Genomic DNA, 21,110 nt, shown 5'->3' on the forward strand with positions numbered 1-21,110 from the left:
GACCACTTAAACATATAAAAACATACAACCTTGTAGTTAAGTATGTTGTTATATTTGAAAAATCCATTGCACCTGTACCCTATTGGAATTCATAATAGAAGATAACACCCACCTACTGTAGAAAAATGTTTTCACAATAAGTCATTCCTAATATTTTTATATCCTTGCTCTTATTAAAGAGCTGGTTTCATGCCCCTAAAAGTTCACATTTTATTATTAAGGTACAGTTCATATGTGCATAAAGAGGGAGAGGGTGCCCACTATGGACAAATGAAAATGAAGTACATAAAAAGAATTTAAAAAAAAAGAAACCTTTATTGCAACTCTCTGTGCCAGTAGGAACAATACTAGTATTCAGATTATTCAGGTTTTCAGTCATTGATCATCTGTTGTCTTCAAGATGATTATTACAGGTTTAATGCCTAAAACTGAGATAACTTTCTGAGGATAACACATTGCTGTCAATAGTATTTGCATTCAGTAAAAGAAATAAAGGAATTCACATGTATAGTTCTACAAGCACTATTGCAAACAGTCTAAAAATGACACGTGGACTTATCTTATTGATTTCTTGAGTGCAATATGCAGATATGAATGCTATACTGAAAGGCCTGAGCAACAATCTGTCTCATCAGCAACTGAACCAATGTAATAAAAATGAAAGTATTATCAAAATATACAGATTTTACACTATGAGTTGAAACACTGTGACACCAATAACTTCTATCAAGTGATCATAGGCTATGTTTACAAAATGGTTGACATCGGTGTTCTGTTTTGACAGTGTGTTGTCAGTCAGTTTCTTACTGAAGAGGGCATCCTGAAAGTGGTGCATCAGGGTATTCAAATAACCATAATGGACTTCTACTGCAAAAACATTATCGAATTTACAGAATCACATGTAAATTGTGTGCAAAGAAATTGAGATTATAATAATAAGTGACAGAGAAGTCTGTAGATTAAGATTATGTACATAGTTTGTCTAAAAATTAACACTCATAAAAGTGGATTGTTCATGATTTTAATTGTGACCCTCATATCTAGATTTTGACTGTAGTCCCCAAGTACTTTCACAGTGCAGGAAACATTGTTTATATGAATGAAATTAAGTAAACAGGAAACTTCGTTACCTATAAATACACATAAATGTCATAACTTGTCTTGAAGTGTGCAGTTTATTTTCCAGCAGGTGTAAAAACCTCATAATCACGCACGGTAAAATTGTAATCTCCCATAAGAGCAAGACACGAGGCATTTTCTCCATCATAGGAATGTGGCAAATTCGAATAACTGTCCATGTTGTTGTTGCAGTTGCTCGAAATAAGCAGATCTGCTCCAGCTCCAAAGATGGGGCCACAGCTGAAACAAAAAAAAACTTACTGCAGCACCCACAAAGAGGACTTATGGCATAGGCATGACTTATGGCTCGTCTGCAGTACGCAGGATTAAAAAAAGAAAGAGAAAATGATATCAACATAATACAGAATATCTGCACCCATATTCCATGACCTACTGTACTGTTTATGGCAATGAATAATTCATGCGTCACCATCACAATCCCGATTTCCTGTTCCACTGATTAATTGTGCACAGGAAGGATTGTTGGTAAGCTTCTTTAGGAGTTTAAACTTCTGACTTTATATTCTTGGTCTTTAATGAGAGATATGTAACAGGAAGTAACATGTTGGCTGGCTCTTCTAAGAACACAGACACTGAGAAGTTTAACAGTAAACCCCCCATGATGCACCACTGGAACTGAATGAGCATCTCCATGACACTTTTACATTTATTAAATGTAACAGCAGCAAAATATGTTACTTTTCTTTGGTTCTTTCTCTTTCTTCTATCAGTCCTACCTGGTGAGGAGTGCAGACTGAGGAGCATTACTCAAGTATCAGCCATACTTCCTTTCTGGGTAGACTAAGCATCGTCAGAATTCTTCCAGTGAGTCTAGCATCAGCCTTTTCTTCCGCTAAATCACTCTGTATCCATACTGCTAGATATTTAATGTATGTAACCTAGTAATGCCCTACAGAGCTTAAAGCATTCTTCAAGCTGAGGGCAGCTTTAAATTACTGTTTAAGATGTCACAAAGGTGGAACTTCATCAGTTGATGGGGCAGAGTATAAACAAACTGATGAGCAGTACTATAACAGAGAAAGAAATTATATATTCCACATTTGTTGCTCAGAAATTATTTTCATCCAGCAATATCAGAATTAGTATCATATCATCCATGAAAGTTATTAGAAGTACACAACAAAATTGCAAACCCACTAGCTCAAATGATAAATCAATGTTTTGAAAAGGGCTGCTTTCGAGAGGTACCAAAATATGGTGAAGTCAAACCACTTTTAAAAAGGGAGAAAGAGGGGTCATGGGAGATTATTGTCCTATCTCAATTTTCCCAGTCATATCTAAAATATTTGTAAAAGTTGCTGGTGCTCAAATCCAAAAGTTAACTGCAAAATATTCTATTATTTAAACAATCAATTTGGTTTCCAGCAAGGGATAAACACCATAGGTGCAGTGAACAGTTTCACAGAGAAAATAAGACAATTAGACAAGAGCAATAAGGCAGCAGGAGTTTTGTGTGACTTCACAAAGGCATTTGATTCTGTAAGCCATGCATTGCTCACTTACAAGTTTGGAAAGTATGGCATTAGGGGAAGTATCCTGCATCAGCTTAAATCCTCTTTATCAAACAGAAAGCAAATTATCATTCTGAATGGAAAAAAGTATCTCAGCATGTTCCACAAGGTCCAGTCCTGTTTCTCTTCTATGTTAATGACTTACCGTTAAGCATCATCTCCCTCCAGTTCTGTTCACAGATGATACTTCTGTGTTAGTTGAAAAATCAAGATTTGGAAAAAATCCCCTAATCGTCCACCAGTACCCTCAGTACCTTAGAAACATAGTTCCAGCTAGATGGGATGGATCTCAACATATTTAAGATTCATGTGATGCAATTCAAAACCAAACAGTCAAAATGTGAGCAGATTAAGATTATTCACAACCCCCAAGATATAGAAGAAGTTGACTCAGTCAAATTCGTAGGATTAAACCCGGATAAAAATTTGAGCTGGCAGGCACATGTTGAGTACCTGGCAAACAAATGGAGCGGCTTTGCATTTGCAGTGCAAATATTATCAACCACTTGAGATTATTCTCATTTTTCATATATCTGAGATGAATTATTTGAGGGAAACCATTTTGTTCACTCACGTGACACAAGAGACAAAGAAAATTTTGAGGTACCGGTACCTCTGTACGTGGGAATGAAAGTTTATAATAAATGAAAAAGGAAGAAGTTAATGCAAATTAATTTAGGTCCTCTTAAAAGAAAGCTGTATGAGGCACTAACACTGAAATGTTATTACTCAGTGGGCGAATTTATGCACAACAAACTGGAAATTTGAGCTGGATATAATGTGTTAAATGTTCCAGGAAATATTTTAGTATTTATTAGTGTAAAAATTACTGTAACTGTATTCCAATTTTTTTACATTTCTCCTGTACACAAACCAAATGGACTGAAAATGTGTGACATGAGATGAATAAACTACAGTTCCATGAAAAGAGATGTCTACATATCCCTCCATCTACATCCATACTCTTCAAATCACTATGAAATGCATAAACAAGAATACTTCTCATCGTACCAGTTACAAGGGCTTCTTCCCATTCCATTTACATATGCAACACAGGAAGAACTGTAGCTTAGATATCTCTGTACGTGCAGTAATCTGTCTAATCTTGTCCTTGTCGTTGCTCATACTGAGGATTCCATCTTGTCATTTTCTTTTTTATCAGGACATTCTTTTTAAAATTTTATCTATATTTTAATATTTTATCTACATCTTCATTCACTCCATTAATTTGTGAGATAATTGCAGCACTAAAATTTGTGGCTGTTAGCTGAGAGATTGCTTCACTCTGGCAACTACTGTTCCAGAAGACATTCACACATTGAACACCAGCCAAAGTGACACAAGGTGAGCCAGGCACAGATAATAATAGCTGATGAATGTTGTGAATTTACCATACCAGTGTTGGAATAAACCCTAATTATTTCTTGTGTGCACAAGTAACAATCAATTTAGGCTAAAACTTAATCAAATGACATGTTGATCCAAAACACAACTGGCCCCACTGTGGACATAGTAAAGCTGGGGAGACATAAGAGAGGAAAGAAAGGAGCCAGAACCATATTTTTACTTTAAGGAGTTATGGGAGCAAGAATTCATGTCAAATTAAAATTTTCATGGTATAGATCAGAGATATGAGAAAACAGAATGATGCTACCCTCCTTAGTGATGCCTGTTAAAAGAAGTTGATAATCACTCACAATGGAGACTGCTGAAAATCCAATCTACATTTTGTCATATTTTAAAATCACATCTTATTCATCATACAAACTGAATAACTGTGTTCATTTGTTACTTACTCTGGATGGTAGCATATTGCAAACATCTTCTTTACTATGTTAAATTTGGTTGGTGATAAATCTGGATTATTTGGCAGTGTAAAAAGAAAAGCCTTTTGTGAAGGAATGTAGTGGCCTGTAATGTTTGTCTTCTCCCATGGGACATCACTGAAACCGCCACAAATCTCTGATGTTGCACCCTAGTAACAAAGAAAATAACTTTCATATTTTCAGATAAGCCACATGCTGAAAAATAATGTCAATGAAATGTGACAGCTAAAGAATCAAAAAATTGTCATTAAAATAATTCCTGTGAATTTTTGCAACTTTGTGCTTAAAGTGAAAACTTCTATACAGGTTTGCAGCTCAACTGGGTTGAGGAATTGTGTTGGATGGACAAGGGGTGAAAGGAGGCAAGGAGTGGGAGGGAGGGTTGGGATAGTGGGTGATAGTTGAGAAAGTGAAGCAGCAGTTGTACTGGATATGAATATGAAAGGAAGAAGCAGCAGGTGCAAAGTACAGGAATGTGACCTTGGCAGTATCACTGGTGAGCTCATGGAGCACATGAGGATATGGAGGAGTGAACTGGGAGAGGAAGACAGAATAGGGGAAGATAAGATGCTAGGAAGAGAGTGTGTGTATGGGCTGAAAGAAGTTGGGTCCTGGGATGGGGTGGACGTGAGTGTGGGGCAGGAGGCTAGCAGAGATTAAGGCCAGGAAGACTGTGCAATTGGAGCATGTAATTTAAGGACAATTCCCATCTAAGTAATTCAGAGAAGCTGGTCTTGTGGGGAAGAGGATAGAGTCCAGATGACATAGATGGTGCAGCAGCCATTCAAGTTGAGTATTTTACACTCAGCGGCATTTTCTACAACTGGATGATCAATACCGTAGTTGGCTTGAGGAGGAAGAGGGATTCAAGAAAGAGGTTTTGGGACAGGCCTAGAAATTTGAGGAGGAATTGGAGGTTGTGCTGGACATCTATAATGGGGTCACTATGGGGATGTATGTAGAAGGGTCAGACAGTTGGCAGGTACCTTTTATTTTTTACAAAATAATAATGATATATTAACAAAGTATCTATGATATACCTATGAAATTTCTATGCTATATATATGAAATATCCTGAACCATTCTTATATCAATTGTACTCCCAGCCTCTTGCCCCATGGATGATATCCTTGTGGAAAACCCAAATGCAAGACCTGTGCTATGTATCCATCCACCTCAACCTATTATAAACTCATCACAGACATATCTTAACCTGTCATAAGCAGAGTCACCTGTGAAAGCAGCCACGTTATACATCAGCTCTACTGTAACTTCTGCCCAGCCTTTTGTATGGGAATGACCACAGAGCAGTTGTGCACCTGAATGAATGGTGACCACCAAACTGGTTGAGAGCAGAGTTGATATCCAGTGGCAGAACAAGCTATTGAGCATAACATGCTTGACTTGAATGGCTGCTTCACAATCCATACCCTTTGAATCATCTTCAACCTTCTTAGTTCTCTGAATTATATGGACAGGTATTGTTCTTACAACATATCCTCCAAACCTGCAATCCTGCTGCCCTCAATTTTCACTAGCCCCTGCCCCATACTCACCTCTGTCCCTTGCTCTTCATTCCATTCATTTACTCTCACATTTTCCTCTCCATAGTTCATCTGTTCTGTCCCCCCCCCCCCTTCATACCCCATTCCTCCACCTCACTGTGTGCTATAGACAATTCTCCATGCCAGTGACAGGACGAGTGCACCAGTGCCACATTCCTGTCCAGGCCTCTTGTGACCTCTCCCGCCCGCCCACCAGCAATTATTCATTACGCCCTTCACCTCCTTTCTCCTTTCCGTCACTCCAACTCATACAACCACAACATCACAACCAAGCTACTAAGTTGGGACAATGCAGCTGTTTAGTGTTTTTGCTAGTTAGCTCTGACGAAGAGCAATGTTTGAAACTTTAGCAACAATTTCAGTTTTAATAATGTGCCTTTTGACTGCTCAATCTCTGAACTATGTAGCGGGTGGCTATGTTCACTCCCTCCATTCATTCAATGAAAAACTTACAATGATCCAGCTGCACTATTTACGTAGCACTGTAAAATCAGGTTATGACATAAACCACAACATATTCAAATATTTAGATATTAATTTTCATATTAGTAACTTCTTGTCTACAAAAGTATAATTCTTGTTGATAAAATGATAGACTGATAACTCACCAATGCAATCACATATGTCGGTGCTATCCCATCACAATGGCGGTGGAATGCTTCTGCAGAATAGCCATGCGTGGATGCACGATACACCAGTCTCCACACTTGCTTTGCAGAGCCATACCAATTGTTTAACACTCTGTGATAAGATGTCTTGTCCTGAAGATATAATTTTGTATAAAACTAGTGGAAACTTTGAAAGGAACCCATCAAAGAAACCAAAATGACATGGAAAATAAATCAGTGAGATGACATTTTCATAATGAAAAAAATTGTGATTGCAATGAGAATACTTACAGAAGTAAAGTAACACATATATTCTGGAAATATTTGCATAGGAAATAGAATTCAAAATTAAATTACAATCTAAAACTAGAAAAACAACTGCTACTGGGCATCGGCAGTATGAAACAATACATTGCAAATGTCAGGGCTGTTATGAAAGTCATGACCATGCCATTCTTATGAATATTAATTTATAGTTTATACATTAACCATATACATAATCTTAATCCAGAAATTTTTCTGTCAATTTTTCACCATTCCCCCACCCAACTGATCTAATTTCTTCACAGTGATGCAAGCACTGTGAAGCCACAGAGTACTATGCTGTTGGATAATCTTCCACTTACCATGTGATGAATGAAGAAGCTTTACAAGTGTCTGCACAAAGTGAACAGCATTTCTGGTCCATCCAGGTTGAACAAGATCAACCACAATGCAACCCCCTGCATCCCAGAAGACACTGCCCATAACTTCCTCCGACAAATGGTTGCTGCTATTCCATACTCCAGTGTTTTGTATAAGGCTCATAATGGTGGAACTAGTTTTCATTGCTGGTTACAATATTAGTCTTCCCCTTCCTTATTGAAATCTTCAAAGAAGTTAAGAAGATATTGAGTGACAGTTGTTCTCTGAACTTTGTGGCTTTCTGTCAATGCATATGGGACCCAACAGGCACCAAATTTTTGATAACCCACGTTTTGAAATATTTCGTGCACTGCACTATATCCTATTGCAAGTGATTTGTCCATGTGATACATCTGTCTTCTTAATGAATTCAACTCTTTTCTTGTTGTACACAGTGGAAGCAGTTACATGCAAGAAGTTACATGGAAGAAGTTACACTGTGATTGCTACAGTGCTCATCTTGGATGCCTGTGTTCCCACCTTTTAAGCATTTCACCCATCTTCTAACACTGCTGACATTCACGCACACATCTTTATCTACATTCTGAAGGCTACCATTGGCATTCAGGGCTGTCGCGACAGTGTTTTTGGACATACTAAATGTCATATTGGTGAAATTACAACCCTAAGGTCAGACTGTTGCTGCCACATCCTGTCGTGCCATTCTGCAAGAAATCTGAGAGGCCACAAAATACAAACAACCTGGACTCATGATATGGGACATGAATCATCTGCACAACAATGCCTGTTCTCATAGAGCAAGACAAATGCAAACATTTCATTGAGAATAGTTCAAACATCCACCACACAGCTTCCATTGAGTTTCAGCCATTTAGGCCCCTTATAAACCTGGGTAGGCAGCACTTTCAAGACAATGAGACTGTAGGCCAAGAGATCACTCTTTGGGTGCTATAGTTTTCACTAGAATTCTGAACTGTAGGTTTTAGAGCCTAGTCAAATGATGGGATAGTTTTTTAAAGTCACTATGGGAGTGCATTGGAAAATAAAATAAATTTTAATCTGGTACTCACAGCACCCATGTCACTACTGTGTTTTTGACTTATTTATTTACTTGCTCTTGTACAAAGCTATGTAATATTTGATACATGACCAATATTTGCAGCAGTAAGCATAATCCACACATGAGTGTTTCACCTGCACAAGGATCTGTGAATCTGGGAAGAACTTGAGAAAAACTCTTGGCTGCAGACGTTTATCTTCACAGTTCTCACGGAATTTGTTTGGAAGAGCTGCATAGCGGTATCTTTCCAAAGAGAGTTCCATTGGCACAGCTCCTGTGGGCTCCACCTCTTCTGCAAAAACCTGGCTGTCTGTAAAGCAGATAGCTCATGTTAACTGACCAGGATGTGACAGCAGTGGTAAACAAAACAATAATTTTGAAAAGATGACGATAATAATAATGTTAGAGAGAGAGAGAGAGAGAGAGAGAGAGAGAGAGAGAGAGAGAGAGAGAGAGGATGTAAAAATTTACATAAAGATATCATATTTTGCAAACAAAGATTATGGCACACAGTAAGTAAAAATAATTAATACCAACTGGATTCAGTCAAATAATATAGGATTCAATAACAGCAAAAAAGGTTTGCCTAATATAATAATGAGTTACATCTCTATATGTAAACCTTTGAGCAAACATCTGAGGATGACAATGACTTGACAACATAGTGACACTATCTCAGCAACTCCAAAGTGTTGTCTCCACTCTCTCAAGACCTATTACTGTATTGGCCTGTTTGTCTGGAACAACGTACAGTAGAATAGGAAAGAGAACTGAGGCCATGTTAGATGATGATCAATTTGCTACATGAAAAGTAAAGGTGACACAAAGGTGACAGTTCTGACATTATGCTTCATAATGGAAGCAAAACCTGAGAAAAATCAAGGCACTTTATTTGAATTTGCTGCCATAGAAGAGTGTACAAAACATAATGTGATGCAAGATGATTAAATCCTTAGAAAAATTGGTATATGTTAGGGAATGACAGATAGTGTACAATATGTACAAGAGCATATGAAGACATGCGCAGAAAAAATGGGATAACCCTCAAATGTAAAAGCTTAGAGATATTTAGATGTGAGACCAATGTCAATTTGATTGTTCCTGTACCCAACAACAGATGGCTACACTTATCTCTAGTTTTTTTACATTTGAGGGTTAGCCCGTTTTTCTTTACATGTCTTCAAATCCTGCCTTGACACTGTATGAGAACTTCTCTTTCAACCTTTTTCTCTCCCTCTCTTGCCATTATCTTAAGATCTTATTCCACTTCAAATTGAATTTTCATATGAAAAGTTGTTCATCCCTGTTTTTTATTGCCATGTATTTCCTACTAAATTGGAACCTTTACCACACGAGGATGTTCTGACTAATGAAAATTTATGCCCGATCAGACCTTGAAACCATATTTCCTGCTTTTTGTGAGCATAAATTTTCATTAATCATGGCATATTCATTGTGTTGCTGTCCAGTTTTTCTGATCATTATTTCATTCATGTCATTTGGTGTATTTGTATCTTCATTGCTTTAATAGCCATTACTTCCATGCATTTCATGTCAGTGAACTGAATTCAAAGTACTTATTTACATAGCCAGAGTGATGTGTTTATTTTGAAGGTGTCCATGTTTCTGATTCATTTTATTAATTACTGGTTATTTTGGAATTAATGCTCACTAGTATCTCAATAACAACAAATACATGCATTTACAATTTTACAGCATCCTCTTGTGCCGCACCAAAGTAATAAATTTGCTCTTAAAATTTTGTGTAAGCAATACAAATTTCTGCTTTTCCAGCACTTGTAACAAACTCAACTCAAAGTAGTCTTTCTTGAATTCATCCATTCAAAGTGAAAGCTCCATTTGAACGATCCATGAGGAGCTTGTCCAGGTACACTTTACAAGCATAGAATTCCTCTGCCTCCATGTAATACAGCAATAACGATAAATTTACCTTCATGAATAGGGCCATTTACCTATAAGTAAAAGTCGAACATGGTTGATGACTCCAGCAAGATGCTGGCATACTCGTGCTCTTTCCTCCTCAGTCCAGTGGGCTGTTGGTTGTGTAACACCTGCTTGATATTTGGCCCAGTTTAACACAGCTCGCCACACATCTTCTTCTTCAAGTGCAAGCTGGATAACAGAAGACTATCAGTCAGTTTGTAGTGAACAGAATTGGTGCAATATTTGGATGCAGATTTAGTATTCTTACATAATCTGAAGAAATCAACTTAATAAGGGCTTCCTTTGGCAAATTAAGAAATGAATTGGTCTTAACACACCCTGTGGCATTTTCTCCGATGTATGAAATGCATCGTTCCACAAATGATTTGGTACACTTGCCACCTGCAACAGAGGGTAGAAAATGAAAATAATTTATGAAGCTAAACAGAATGTGAAGCAAATGATCAGCTCCTACCCAGTGTAAATACTCCCAGTTACCATACTAAAACAGAGAAACTATTAAGATTTATCATAGACCAGTAGCCCTAGTGAGGAAAGTTATGTAGCTGGCCCATGCACATGATCTATCTGCTGTGCAAGCAGAGAAACTGGTTCAATAAAGAACTCCTATTACATGCAAATTTGTGGGCCATACAATTTAGGAAAGAGAATTTGGGTGCCAGATGATTAAACTTAGAGGCCTGGTGCAGGGCTGGAGGTGCATGTGGGCCAGGGACTAACAGAGCTTGATGACAGGAGGATTACAACATCGAAGGGTGTGTTTCAAGGACAACTCCCATATATGTAGTGGTTAGTGGACAGAACAGAAACTGGGGGGGGGGGGGGGGGGGGGGGTCGGAGCCAGATAGCATAATTTGTGAGGCAGCCACTGAAATCGAGCATATTGTGCATAGCACTATGTTCTGCCCCTGGGTGGTAAACTCTGCTCCCAGCCACAGTTCAGCTGTGATCATTCATTAGGGTGGACAGCTGGATGGCAACCATGTCCACATAAAATTACAGAAAAATTATTGCAGGTCTGGTATATGAAGTGGTGCTTTCACAGGTAGCCTTTTCTCTGATAGAATAGTATGAGGCAGATAATTCATGCAGTGCCTCAACTTTGCATTTTTCTGGTTTTTACAGTCATTTATTTAATTATGTAATACCATTAATCATTTACCATGTTATGTATTGATCTCTGTCTCCTCTCATCCTCATTACAGGTGGGTCCCTTGCACACTGGGTTGTGAGTCGTCCACCCCCCCCCCCCCCCCCCCCCCCCCCCCCCCTAGGAAGGAACTAGTAGCTCCAAAGGCTAGGATGGTATCATATCCTTCTATATAGTCCATTTTGTCTCCTGTAGGTGACTAATGACTGACAATTCTATCTCAAGATTTTATAGTTATGCAGTGTATCTATTTTGTATTATTTCCTGGTTGGAACAACAACAATATTATGAAACGGAAAGATTGCTACTCACTATGTAGAAGAGATGTTGAGTCGCACACAGACATAACAAAAACACAGCCACACATGTTGAGCTTTCAACCAAAAGGCCTTTTTCTAAAGTAGGCAACACACAGGTCAAGTGTGTGTGGGTTGTGCTTGTCTGAAAGTGTGTCATCAGAAGCCAGGTTTGGAGCAGCATTGCTACAATGTTCTTCGTCAGATGCTTACTGAGTAGCACACAGTTGTTGCAAGGAATGTTGTCATGGTGCAGACACCAGTCAATGGTTTTTTTTTTTTTTTTCCAGCTGGCGTTTTGCTTCAGTATTTTAAGCACATCAAAATACAGTGGAACTTTGATTTTATGTTCTCCGATTTTACATTTCTCACAATTCTACACCATAAATTTGTAGCCCCTTTGAAAAACCCGTAAGACCAATGCTATAAAATTCCCCGATTTTACATTTCTTCTTAGTAAGGTTTACCTCAATTTTAAGTTCTTACTCGATGTCTTGCTTGAGTTCACCCTGTTTTCTTCCTATTGACATCTGATATGACTAAACAAGTTATAAGTTCGGATAAGCTCGTATTGTCAACTGGGCAAGTAAACTCATTTTTTCACGTCTCTGTTTCTCTTATCAAGCCAGAAATAACACCGGAATGAAATTTTCACTCTGCAGCAGAGTGTGCACTGATATGAAACTTCCTGGCAGATTAAAACTGTGTGCCGGACCGAGACTCGAACTCCTGAGTCTGGCATATAGTTTTAATCTGTCAGGAAGTTTCTAAAATAACACTTTAAATGGTGGTGGGCATATGAAGTGCAGCTCATAAGAAAAGCATTAAACAGTAATAGCAACGGCGACAAAGTTTGTCACTAAGCAGATGTCCGCATTTATGTTATGGTTTAACCACTTAGCTGCTTTGATGTGTTTCGTTTAATTCAACATCATTAAATTTAGCTTTTTTTCTGGGGAAGCACAAAGAATAGTCTTTAAAAAATAGTGTTTTGAACACACAATTTGTGGCCATAGCATGTCTGAAAATAGCTTGATTACCTCATACCCAGATACCAATTTCAATTTTTGATAAATGTTTACTTGCTGTTACACATCTGTGATTTATAAGAACTAATGAAATTCATTACCACAAATTATTGTCTAAACACTGTATTGTACAATTAATTTCCTTTACTTAGACAGATTTTATACAAAGCATTGGAGAGGATTGTGATTTTTAACCATACATGCCAATCACATGTGTTTCTGCTTGTGTGTGTGTGTTTTTTTTTCCCTTCATTTTCGTCATTTCTGCACTTTCCTCAATTTTGCGTTTCTTAAGTCTGGACCAAACGAAAATGTAAAATAGGGGTTTCACTATAAAATCTCTGATTAAGACTTGCCACTCAAAACATCCCAACCTCATATCATGAAAGTTATAATGAACATCACTTTTGCCTTTGTCTTGTTTGCTTACACCTGTCCTAGGTGAGGAGAGACCAGCTTGTCTCCTCTTAATTTCAGCAATTTGATTTGGAATCACACAGATCTGTTTTCAAGCTACCATATCTCCAAAACTCACAGTCATTTTGAACGTGCTTCAACAGTTCTCGCGAGACAAACACACGATTCTCCGTATTTTTCTTGGTTATCACCTTGAGGCCATATTGAACTTATCTGCAAGTGCCAGGTAACAATTTTGTTTGTGTTGGTTTTGTCCATCCTTGTAGTCCCTGGTACCATCCAAACACTTAATCAGTGGGTGGTATTCAAAAGTTCACACACATAGCTAATTAGTTATATATTTCATACATCATTTTCACAATATTTATCAATGCAAAACCAGTAATTTTGCGGGCTGTGTATACATGATTTTTTGTAATTATGTATAGTTTCTGGTCCTTATAGATTATTAAATAGAGTTCTGGCTTAAATTTGTTGTAGGTGTGCACACTACCACCCTTTTCAAAAATTAACATAGTGGATGATGAATTTCTTTAACGAGCAGTTTAGTATCTAACAGAGATCTTAGTATCAATCAGTGGCCAGAGACACTTTTGCTACTAGGGCACGTTCTTACCAGGGGCAGGGTAGAGCAAAGTGTGCCTCAGCTGCCAATTGCTTGACAGATACCTGGGCTAAGTCCTTCCTCTGCCAAGGTTGTACGTCATCAGCCACAAAACATCAGCAGTGATTGGTTGTCTTTACCACTAAACTGCTTCTCACATTGTTTCCCAAGATAGATATCTACTATAACAACCTGCCCACAAATAAGGAGCTATCTGGCAGAATGCCAGATAGCACTTAAAAATGAGTGGATTGTCTTTATTTGGGACTTACATGTCACAACTGATCACTGCATGGTCACAGTAGTTCCTCTACTTCCTACTTTTTGAGTTTTTTTTTTTATTGAGATCCATAAATACCAAAACTGTTGCTAACAGAATGTTAACAATGAGGACCATCAGACAACAAAGTAAACTATACCACAGCATGATAAGAGTGAACAGACATCAAACTTACAGAACAATAACAGCAGCAGAAGCTACAACCAGAAGCATGCTACAAACAGCAGGCAGAACAGAAACAATTACTGGAACAGGTGACGCTGTGTCAACAGACAAAAGCTATGGCAACCAAGGAACTGCCCCCATCATTGTGTTCACTACATTACCTCTAGCATTATTTCCTGTATTTTGTGATTCAAACAAAGACTGGCTGCAACTTAATCAGGCACTGATGTATATAAGCTGTTTTGAAAAACTTGCCCAATCAGCAGTCTCAGATGTAATTTCTTTCTCCAAAATTTATGATTTGCTTACAATATATTATGATAAGCACACACACTTAGAGACATCTTAACTAGTGTTTCACCAGCTGATGAAGAAACCAGAGCAATCTTGTTAAGTTTGGGTAGCTGATCTTCATGCGAAGATCTGTAAGTAATACCAGCCACCTTTACACTCCCTTGCGTAACCTTTATATGCAGAAGTCATCGTTTGGTACAAACCAGACCAGGAAATGTTTCATTAGGCATTAAAATTAGTAGACCCATTGTTAGACAAATTCTTGAAATCATTCAAGCTTTTCAGATTACACATAGGCCCAATATGCCAATAGATCAGAAGACTGAAGTAGCGTGCTGCATGAACCATGGAGTCCAATGACAGTCAACACCCATGGACACAGCAAACCAAAGCTGTGTTTCTTTTACACAACAGCAGTACCAGTTCTGCTGCTGTTGTTCACACACAGGACCAAGCCCTCTCAGCATCATAGCACAATACTGTTCATAGACTGAGTACAGGGAAGTCATATAATGAATATGTAAGTCAGTGACTAGTTTCTTATCAAGTGGATCCAGTACAGCCACCAAATTAACCTTACAAACTTTTAGAGATCCACCTTCCTCATGTGTACAACACTGCCCAGTTTCGTAAATCAAGCAAGCTAGTTTAGTTAAATGCATGTTTAACAAGCAAACAATTAACAAGTATGTCACAAAATTCATATCCTGGTGGTCATGTAACTGTCAGTCTCAAACTTTTTTGGGGTGGATTTTTTAGAACCACAAAACTGTAACTTTAATTGGTGCAGGCATTCCACTTCATACACTGTAAGATTTGTGCCAGGAATTCTAGTTCTTGTTTATAACTGGCCTCAGGTAAGTGACAAATTTTGAGGTACATATTATCTTTAAGCCCTTGGCAAACCTGAAGTTTTACTGTGCTTGTTCCATGAAACCTGCTTTGAAAGATGAAATACCTTTCCTTCAGGCTTTAAAGGTCTTTGAATAAATACCATTAAGTAATGCGGCTACATCTATAGTAATAATCAAGACATTTACATCCCATACGCCAGCCAAAAGTAGTATTAGTATTTGACACGCGTTTCTCCAAGGAGGATTCAGGAGATTTTACAGTTACCTCTAGATGGAGAATCCAACAATTCATGATGGTAAAAATATGCCTTGTATTGTACTGGTATCTTTGCCTATACAAAAGACATGCAATGAATTGCATTTTCATGTTTATAAGGAGCAGAACTTAAATATGACCCAACAAGTGCAACCTTTTTCCTAAGAAGAAGTATACCTATGGCATGTGTTGAGTGTCTGCCATAACATATAGAGCAGCACCTACAATTATACTTTGCACTTCAATATGAAGTGAATGGCAAAATGTACTTCCCATTGCACCATGTATTAGAGGTTCTTCCCATTTGATCTGAGTATGGAGTGCAGGAAGGACTCTGTGCACAATGTAATTAGTGTAATCTTGTCTTCATGGTCCCTTAAACAAGATACATAGAGTGTTGCGTACATTTTTATACTTCTCACTTAATAATGGCTCTTGAAGCTTTGTTAGAAGCTTTTACATGTTACGTGGTGGCTGTCTTGGACATGTCTACCTATTCAGCTTTTTCAGCATCTTTTGTAGTAAAATGAACCTGTTACCTTTTGTGTTTCTCTTCTTTGTACATATAACAAATATGGCATCATGGCATCCATACTGGGACAGCTTGTTAAGGGTTGTGATTGCTTCAATATAAAAAAATTATTCGTAAACTGCTTTAGCCTCTTTTATCATCATTATAATATCATACACATTTTGTTGATCAATATCCTGTCAGTCTCAAACACTTGAGCAAAATTCTAGGCTGAATTACACGTGTGTTTTTTATGCACTCTTCTTTGCAGAATGAATGAATTTTCCCAGTATTCTACCAATGAACCTATGTCTATCACTTTCTTTACCTACAGCTGAGCCTCTGTGATGATTCTACTTATCACTGCAGATTGATACACAGGAATTTGTGTGAGTTGAGTGATTCCCATTCCGACTCGCTGATACTGTAGTTACAGCATACTCCAGATTTGTGTTTCATGAGGTGCAAAATTTTACACTTCTGAACATTTAAAATCAGGTGCCAGTTATTGTGTCCTTTAGAATGCAACCAAGACCTGACTAAATATTTCTGCAGCATTTTCAGAAAAGTACGTAGGTTACTATTAATATTTTCCACAGTTTTATCAGAACACCTCTCACAAGATTAACACAAATAACACATAGAGAGAGAGAGAGAGAGAGAGAGAGAGAGAGAGACTATCAACACGCCTGGGGCATATATTGAATTATATCTAGATCTGTCAATGGCCCTTGATCCATGATACATGCTTTGTCCTCCCAAACAAGAACCCTCAATCCAGTCACAAATTTTGTGTGATAACCCATGCAACCATACTTTCACTGATAAGTGTAGTATGGTACTGAGTAAAATGCTTTTTGGAAGTCAAATATTACTGCATCTACCATTGTTTTGTGTGGATATTTTTGGAATTCATGCTGGTTTACATGGAGGAAGTCCTCCCATTCAAGATATGCTATCACATTTGACCCTCAGAATATGTTCTAAACTTCTACAACATGTGTATGTCAAAGATGTTGGAAGGCGGTTTCGAATTGATTCTGCTGCCCTTCTTGTAAATGGGTATCACCTATGCTTCCTTCCAGCCACTGCACAAACTTATTTATTTTGTTCAAGGCATATACAGTTTTTTATGGTTCAAAGAGAGGCTAACTCTGACACAAACTCTATGTTGAATCTGATGGGGATCCCATTGTGCCATGGAGCTTTGTTCGAATTTAGCAATTTCAGCTGTTTTTCAATGCTGCAGACATTAATATCTAAATCGCTCATTTTTACAGTGGCGTGAGAATGAAACTGGGTTAGTACTTCAGGATTTCAATTTGTTTCTCTGCCATCACATTTGGTTCCTGTGCTGTCCACAACTGTCTTGGACACTAACTTTGGTGCCATCAATAGCTTTTTCATTCACCGTTTTGTGAGTGGCCTTGTGACTTGGCTACAGTAGTAACTGAAGGCATCATGTATTTCCCCATGTTCAAATATGTTAAATTCAGCATTTCTCCCTATGGCCCTTTGCTTTGTTTTTTATCTGTTATGCAGTAGTCACTATTTCATTAGTTTCTTTACAGAGACTGTATACCATGGATGAGTCCTTTCAATTACAAACTATTCTTCTAAAATTATTTAACTGGATAGATAAAAAATCTGCTTACCAAGCAGCAGCAGAACACACACATAAAAGACTGTTGTGATAGGCAAGCTTTCAGAGCCAGTGGCTTCTTCCTCAGGTAGAATGGGGAGAAAGAAGGGTGAAGGAAAAGGACTGGAGAGATCTATGAAAAGGGGTAGATTTTGGGGAAGTCGCCCAGAACCGTGGGTCAGGGGAGACTTACCATACGGAATGAGAAGGAAAGACGGTGTCTCCCCACGGTTACAGGTGACTTTCCTAAAATCTACCCCTTTTCCTTCCCCTTCAACCCTTCTGCCTGAAGGAGGGGCCACTGGCTCCGAAAGCTTGCCTATCACAACATCTTTTATGTGTGTGTTCTGCCGCTGCTTGGTGGGTCGATTTTTTAGCTAGCCAATTAAATAATTTTATGTTATTGATGGTTTTTGTTGAACTATTCATCTAGTAACATATCTCTCCAGTGCTTCATCAATTATTCTTCTAATGTTGAGACCCAGTTCCTCTACATTCTCCTGCTCAGAGCTAAATGTTTCAAAGTTCCTTTCTGGGGTGTAGAACCACTGTCTATCTAGATTTAGTTGCCTTTAGTACTTAGGTCATCAATGATGTCACAATTACACCACTGACATGATACCAATTTCAACATCACCATCCTCAAAAAAGTCAGCTCCGTTTGTTGCCATTTGATATATTTTCTCCATGAGTGGGCTTCTGAACTATCTGTTGTAGGTAGAACCAAACAAGAAAAATTACCCGCTTGGCATTTACAGTGACTTTGCCCAGGCTTTTGACTGTGCATATCATAAAACTCTAGATGAAAACATAATGTGGCATTACAGATATTCCCCTTGCATTATAAGGCAGTAGAAGACAGAGGGGTCTCATTAACAAAAGATGCTACGAAATGCAAAGTCAGAGGGAAAAAACATTAAATAACAAGCCCCAGAAAGTTCAGTTCTTGGTCCCTTTATGTTCTTGACCTACATAACTGATTTACCACAGGCACTGGAGGTCTCCTAAGAAACGTCTTCCCCCCCCCCCCCCCCCCAGATGATACAAGTCTACTGATTGAGTGTCTAGATAGGTACTTACTAGACATTGCAAGGGGATTAGTGGAACTGACTTATGACTGGTTCACAGCAGACAGCTTTCATTCTAAATGACTTACAGACGCCAATAATCCATTCATCTTCACTGACTGATTTAGTAATCACTATATCACTATAGTGCCAACAGTGTTCCTGTCAAATCATCCAAGTTACGCGCTGTCATGTCGGGCTAGGCTAGCACCTGGATGGGTGATTGTCCAGGTCTGCCGAGTGCTGTTAGCTAGTAGGATGCACTCAGCCCTTGTGACACCAACTGAGAAGTAGCAGTTCTGATCATGAAAAATGACAACGGCCAAGAGAGCGGTGTGCTGAACACATACACCTCCATATTCACATCTAGTGACACCTATCGGCTGATGACGACATGGCGGTTGGTCGGTACCATTGCGTCTTCTGAGAGTGTTCAGACGAAGTACCAATACAGTATGATGAACAATATTTACATGCTGGTTTACATGGGTTATCCCTCACGTGGCTGTACATGTAAATCATAAATTTAGGGTTTACTAATGGTGTGGCTATAGTAAGAAACAGTACGAGTGTGCACTGGAGAAATTTGGTAGCGGGGAGACAGTTATTATGACAAGAAATGGTTGAAAGCGCAACATAAGCTCTGAGCAGAATCTCTTAAAAGTTGAGCATGAAACAATATTTACATGCTGGTTTACATGGGTTATCCCTCACGTGGCTGTACCTGTAAATCATAAATTTAGGGTTTACAAATGGTGTGGCTATAGTAAGAGACAGTACGAGTGTGCACTGGAGAAATTTGGTAGCGGGGAGACAGTTATTATGACAAGAAATGGTTGAAAGCGCAACGTAAGCCCTGAGCAGAATCTCTTAAAAGTTGAGCATAAAACACGGACCTACTCTGGGAGATACTTCTTTTTATGATATGTTCAAAATGTCTTAACAGATGTTTACTACCCCATTCAAAGTGATTTTAATCTGTTATGTGATGACAAAGCAGGTCACCAAGTATATCAGTCTTCAGTAAATTATTGCACTGAAAAATACTGAGTTTTCTGCTATTAAATATTTCCTAGTTGGTACTAGATATCCATTTACGCCTTGGTTTCTACAACTTTGTGAGTGTGTTTACGGTTTGTCACAGTTGTAGTGACAACTATATCCACACATACAGGAACAAACTGCTTCAATGTTTCACAACATAGATGTGGGTGTGGAAACAGCTGCACAACATTTAATAGCTGTTTTGAGAACAAATTTAAAATGACAAACTGATAAGACTTACGTCTGTACCATCCCAAGACAAACAGCTTTGCATTCGGTTGTATATTTGGCTACATATTAAAACATATCCAATGATTAAACTGCAACATAACTTTTACTTGTCATTGTGAGAAGTGACAAAACTGTTTTGTACAATACAGCAATCGTACTATACCACATTACTAAGCAAAAGTGGGAAATGTATAGGGAGAATGGAATGGCCACAAGAAGGTGGATTCTGGAGCAACTGTACATAAGAAACTATGAACCTTATTTGAAGATAATCTCTTACTCATGGTTGTCCCGTTAGTGTGCACACTGACTATGAGAAAGCTATAATGGATATTGTGTCAAGTGGAAACTAGACATACATTCTCATTTGGCACTCTTACTTTCAAACTGACGTATACTTACTCTTTATTTGCATTTATTTCTATTAGGATGGTGTGCAAATAAGAAGACGAGTGGTGGGAAAATACACTAACAATGGGCGGTGTATCATTCAGCCACCTCTATCTATGGTGTGGACACATAATTGATTTTTTTGCTGGGGGTGTGTGGGTTATGATGAAGCTGTGATATAAAGTTAACACACATATAACGTTAACAAGTGATGGGACTAATTTCCAGTGAGTTACGTTTGTTTCCTTGCACTTATAAAGCAGGAACTCTCAAATGTTCAGAATTTAACTGCGACCATAACTGCTTATGCACTTCAGTAGATTACTCAATATGACAACTTTTGAACTGTGAATTCCCAAACAAAATTAACTTCAAACACAGACCAAATGCCTATCTGCTTGGCAAATCAATCTCCTCCACAGAACAATTTCTGAAGGTTTATGAAAAAAGAAAGACATCGAGGACAGATAAGTATAAAACACTGCATGCATGATAAATATTATTTGAATGATCAGTATGTTACAGTGAGACAATAAACAAGGGCCACCCAGAAAGTAATGC

General features: G+C 38.2%; 1 protein-coding gene across 1 annotated transcript in view; it reads right to left on the reverse strand.

The window, feature by feature from the left end:
- Positions 1–301: 301 nt before the first annotated feature.
- LOC126175112 (uncharacterized) overlaps positions 302–21,110 on the reverse strand; it is a 115,344-nt gene continuing 94,535 nt past the window's right edge. Inside the window, exons 5-10 of the mRNA XM_049921664.1 lie at positions 10,568–10,701; positions 10,329–10,488; positions 8,490–8,665; positions 6,651–6,803; positions 4,448–4,626; positions 302–1,359 (exon numbers count right to left, since the gene is read on the reverse strand). Coding sequence (XP_049777621.1) covers positions 1,176–1,359; positions 4,448–4,626; positions 6,651–6,803; positions 8,490–8,665; positions 10,329–10,488; positions 10,568–10,701 — 986 coding nt within the window. The 3' untranslated portion in view covers positions 302–1,175. The remainder of the gene's footprint in view (positions 1,360–4,447; positions 4,627–6,650; positions 6,804–8,489; positions 8,666–10,328; positions 10,489–10,567; positions 10,702–21,110) is intronic.

This window comes from Schistocerca cancellata, chromosome 3, assembly GCF_023864275.1.
Source record: "Schistocerca cancellata isolate TAMUIC-IGC-003103 chromosome 3, iqSchCanc2.1, whole genome shotgun sequence".
Lineage (NCBI taxonomy): Eukaryota > Metazoa > Arthropoda > Insecta > Orthoptera > Acrididae > Schistocerca > Schistocerca cancellata.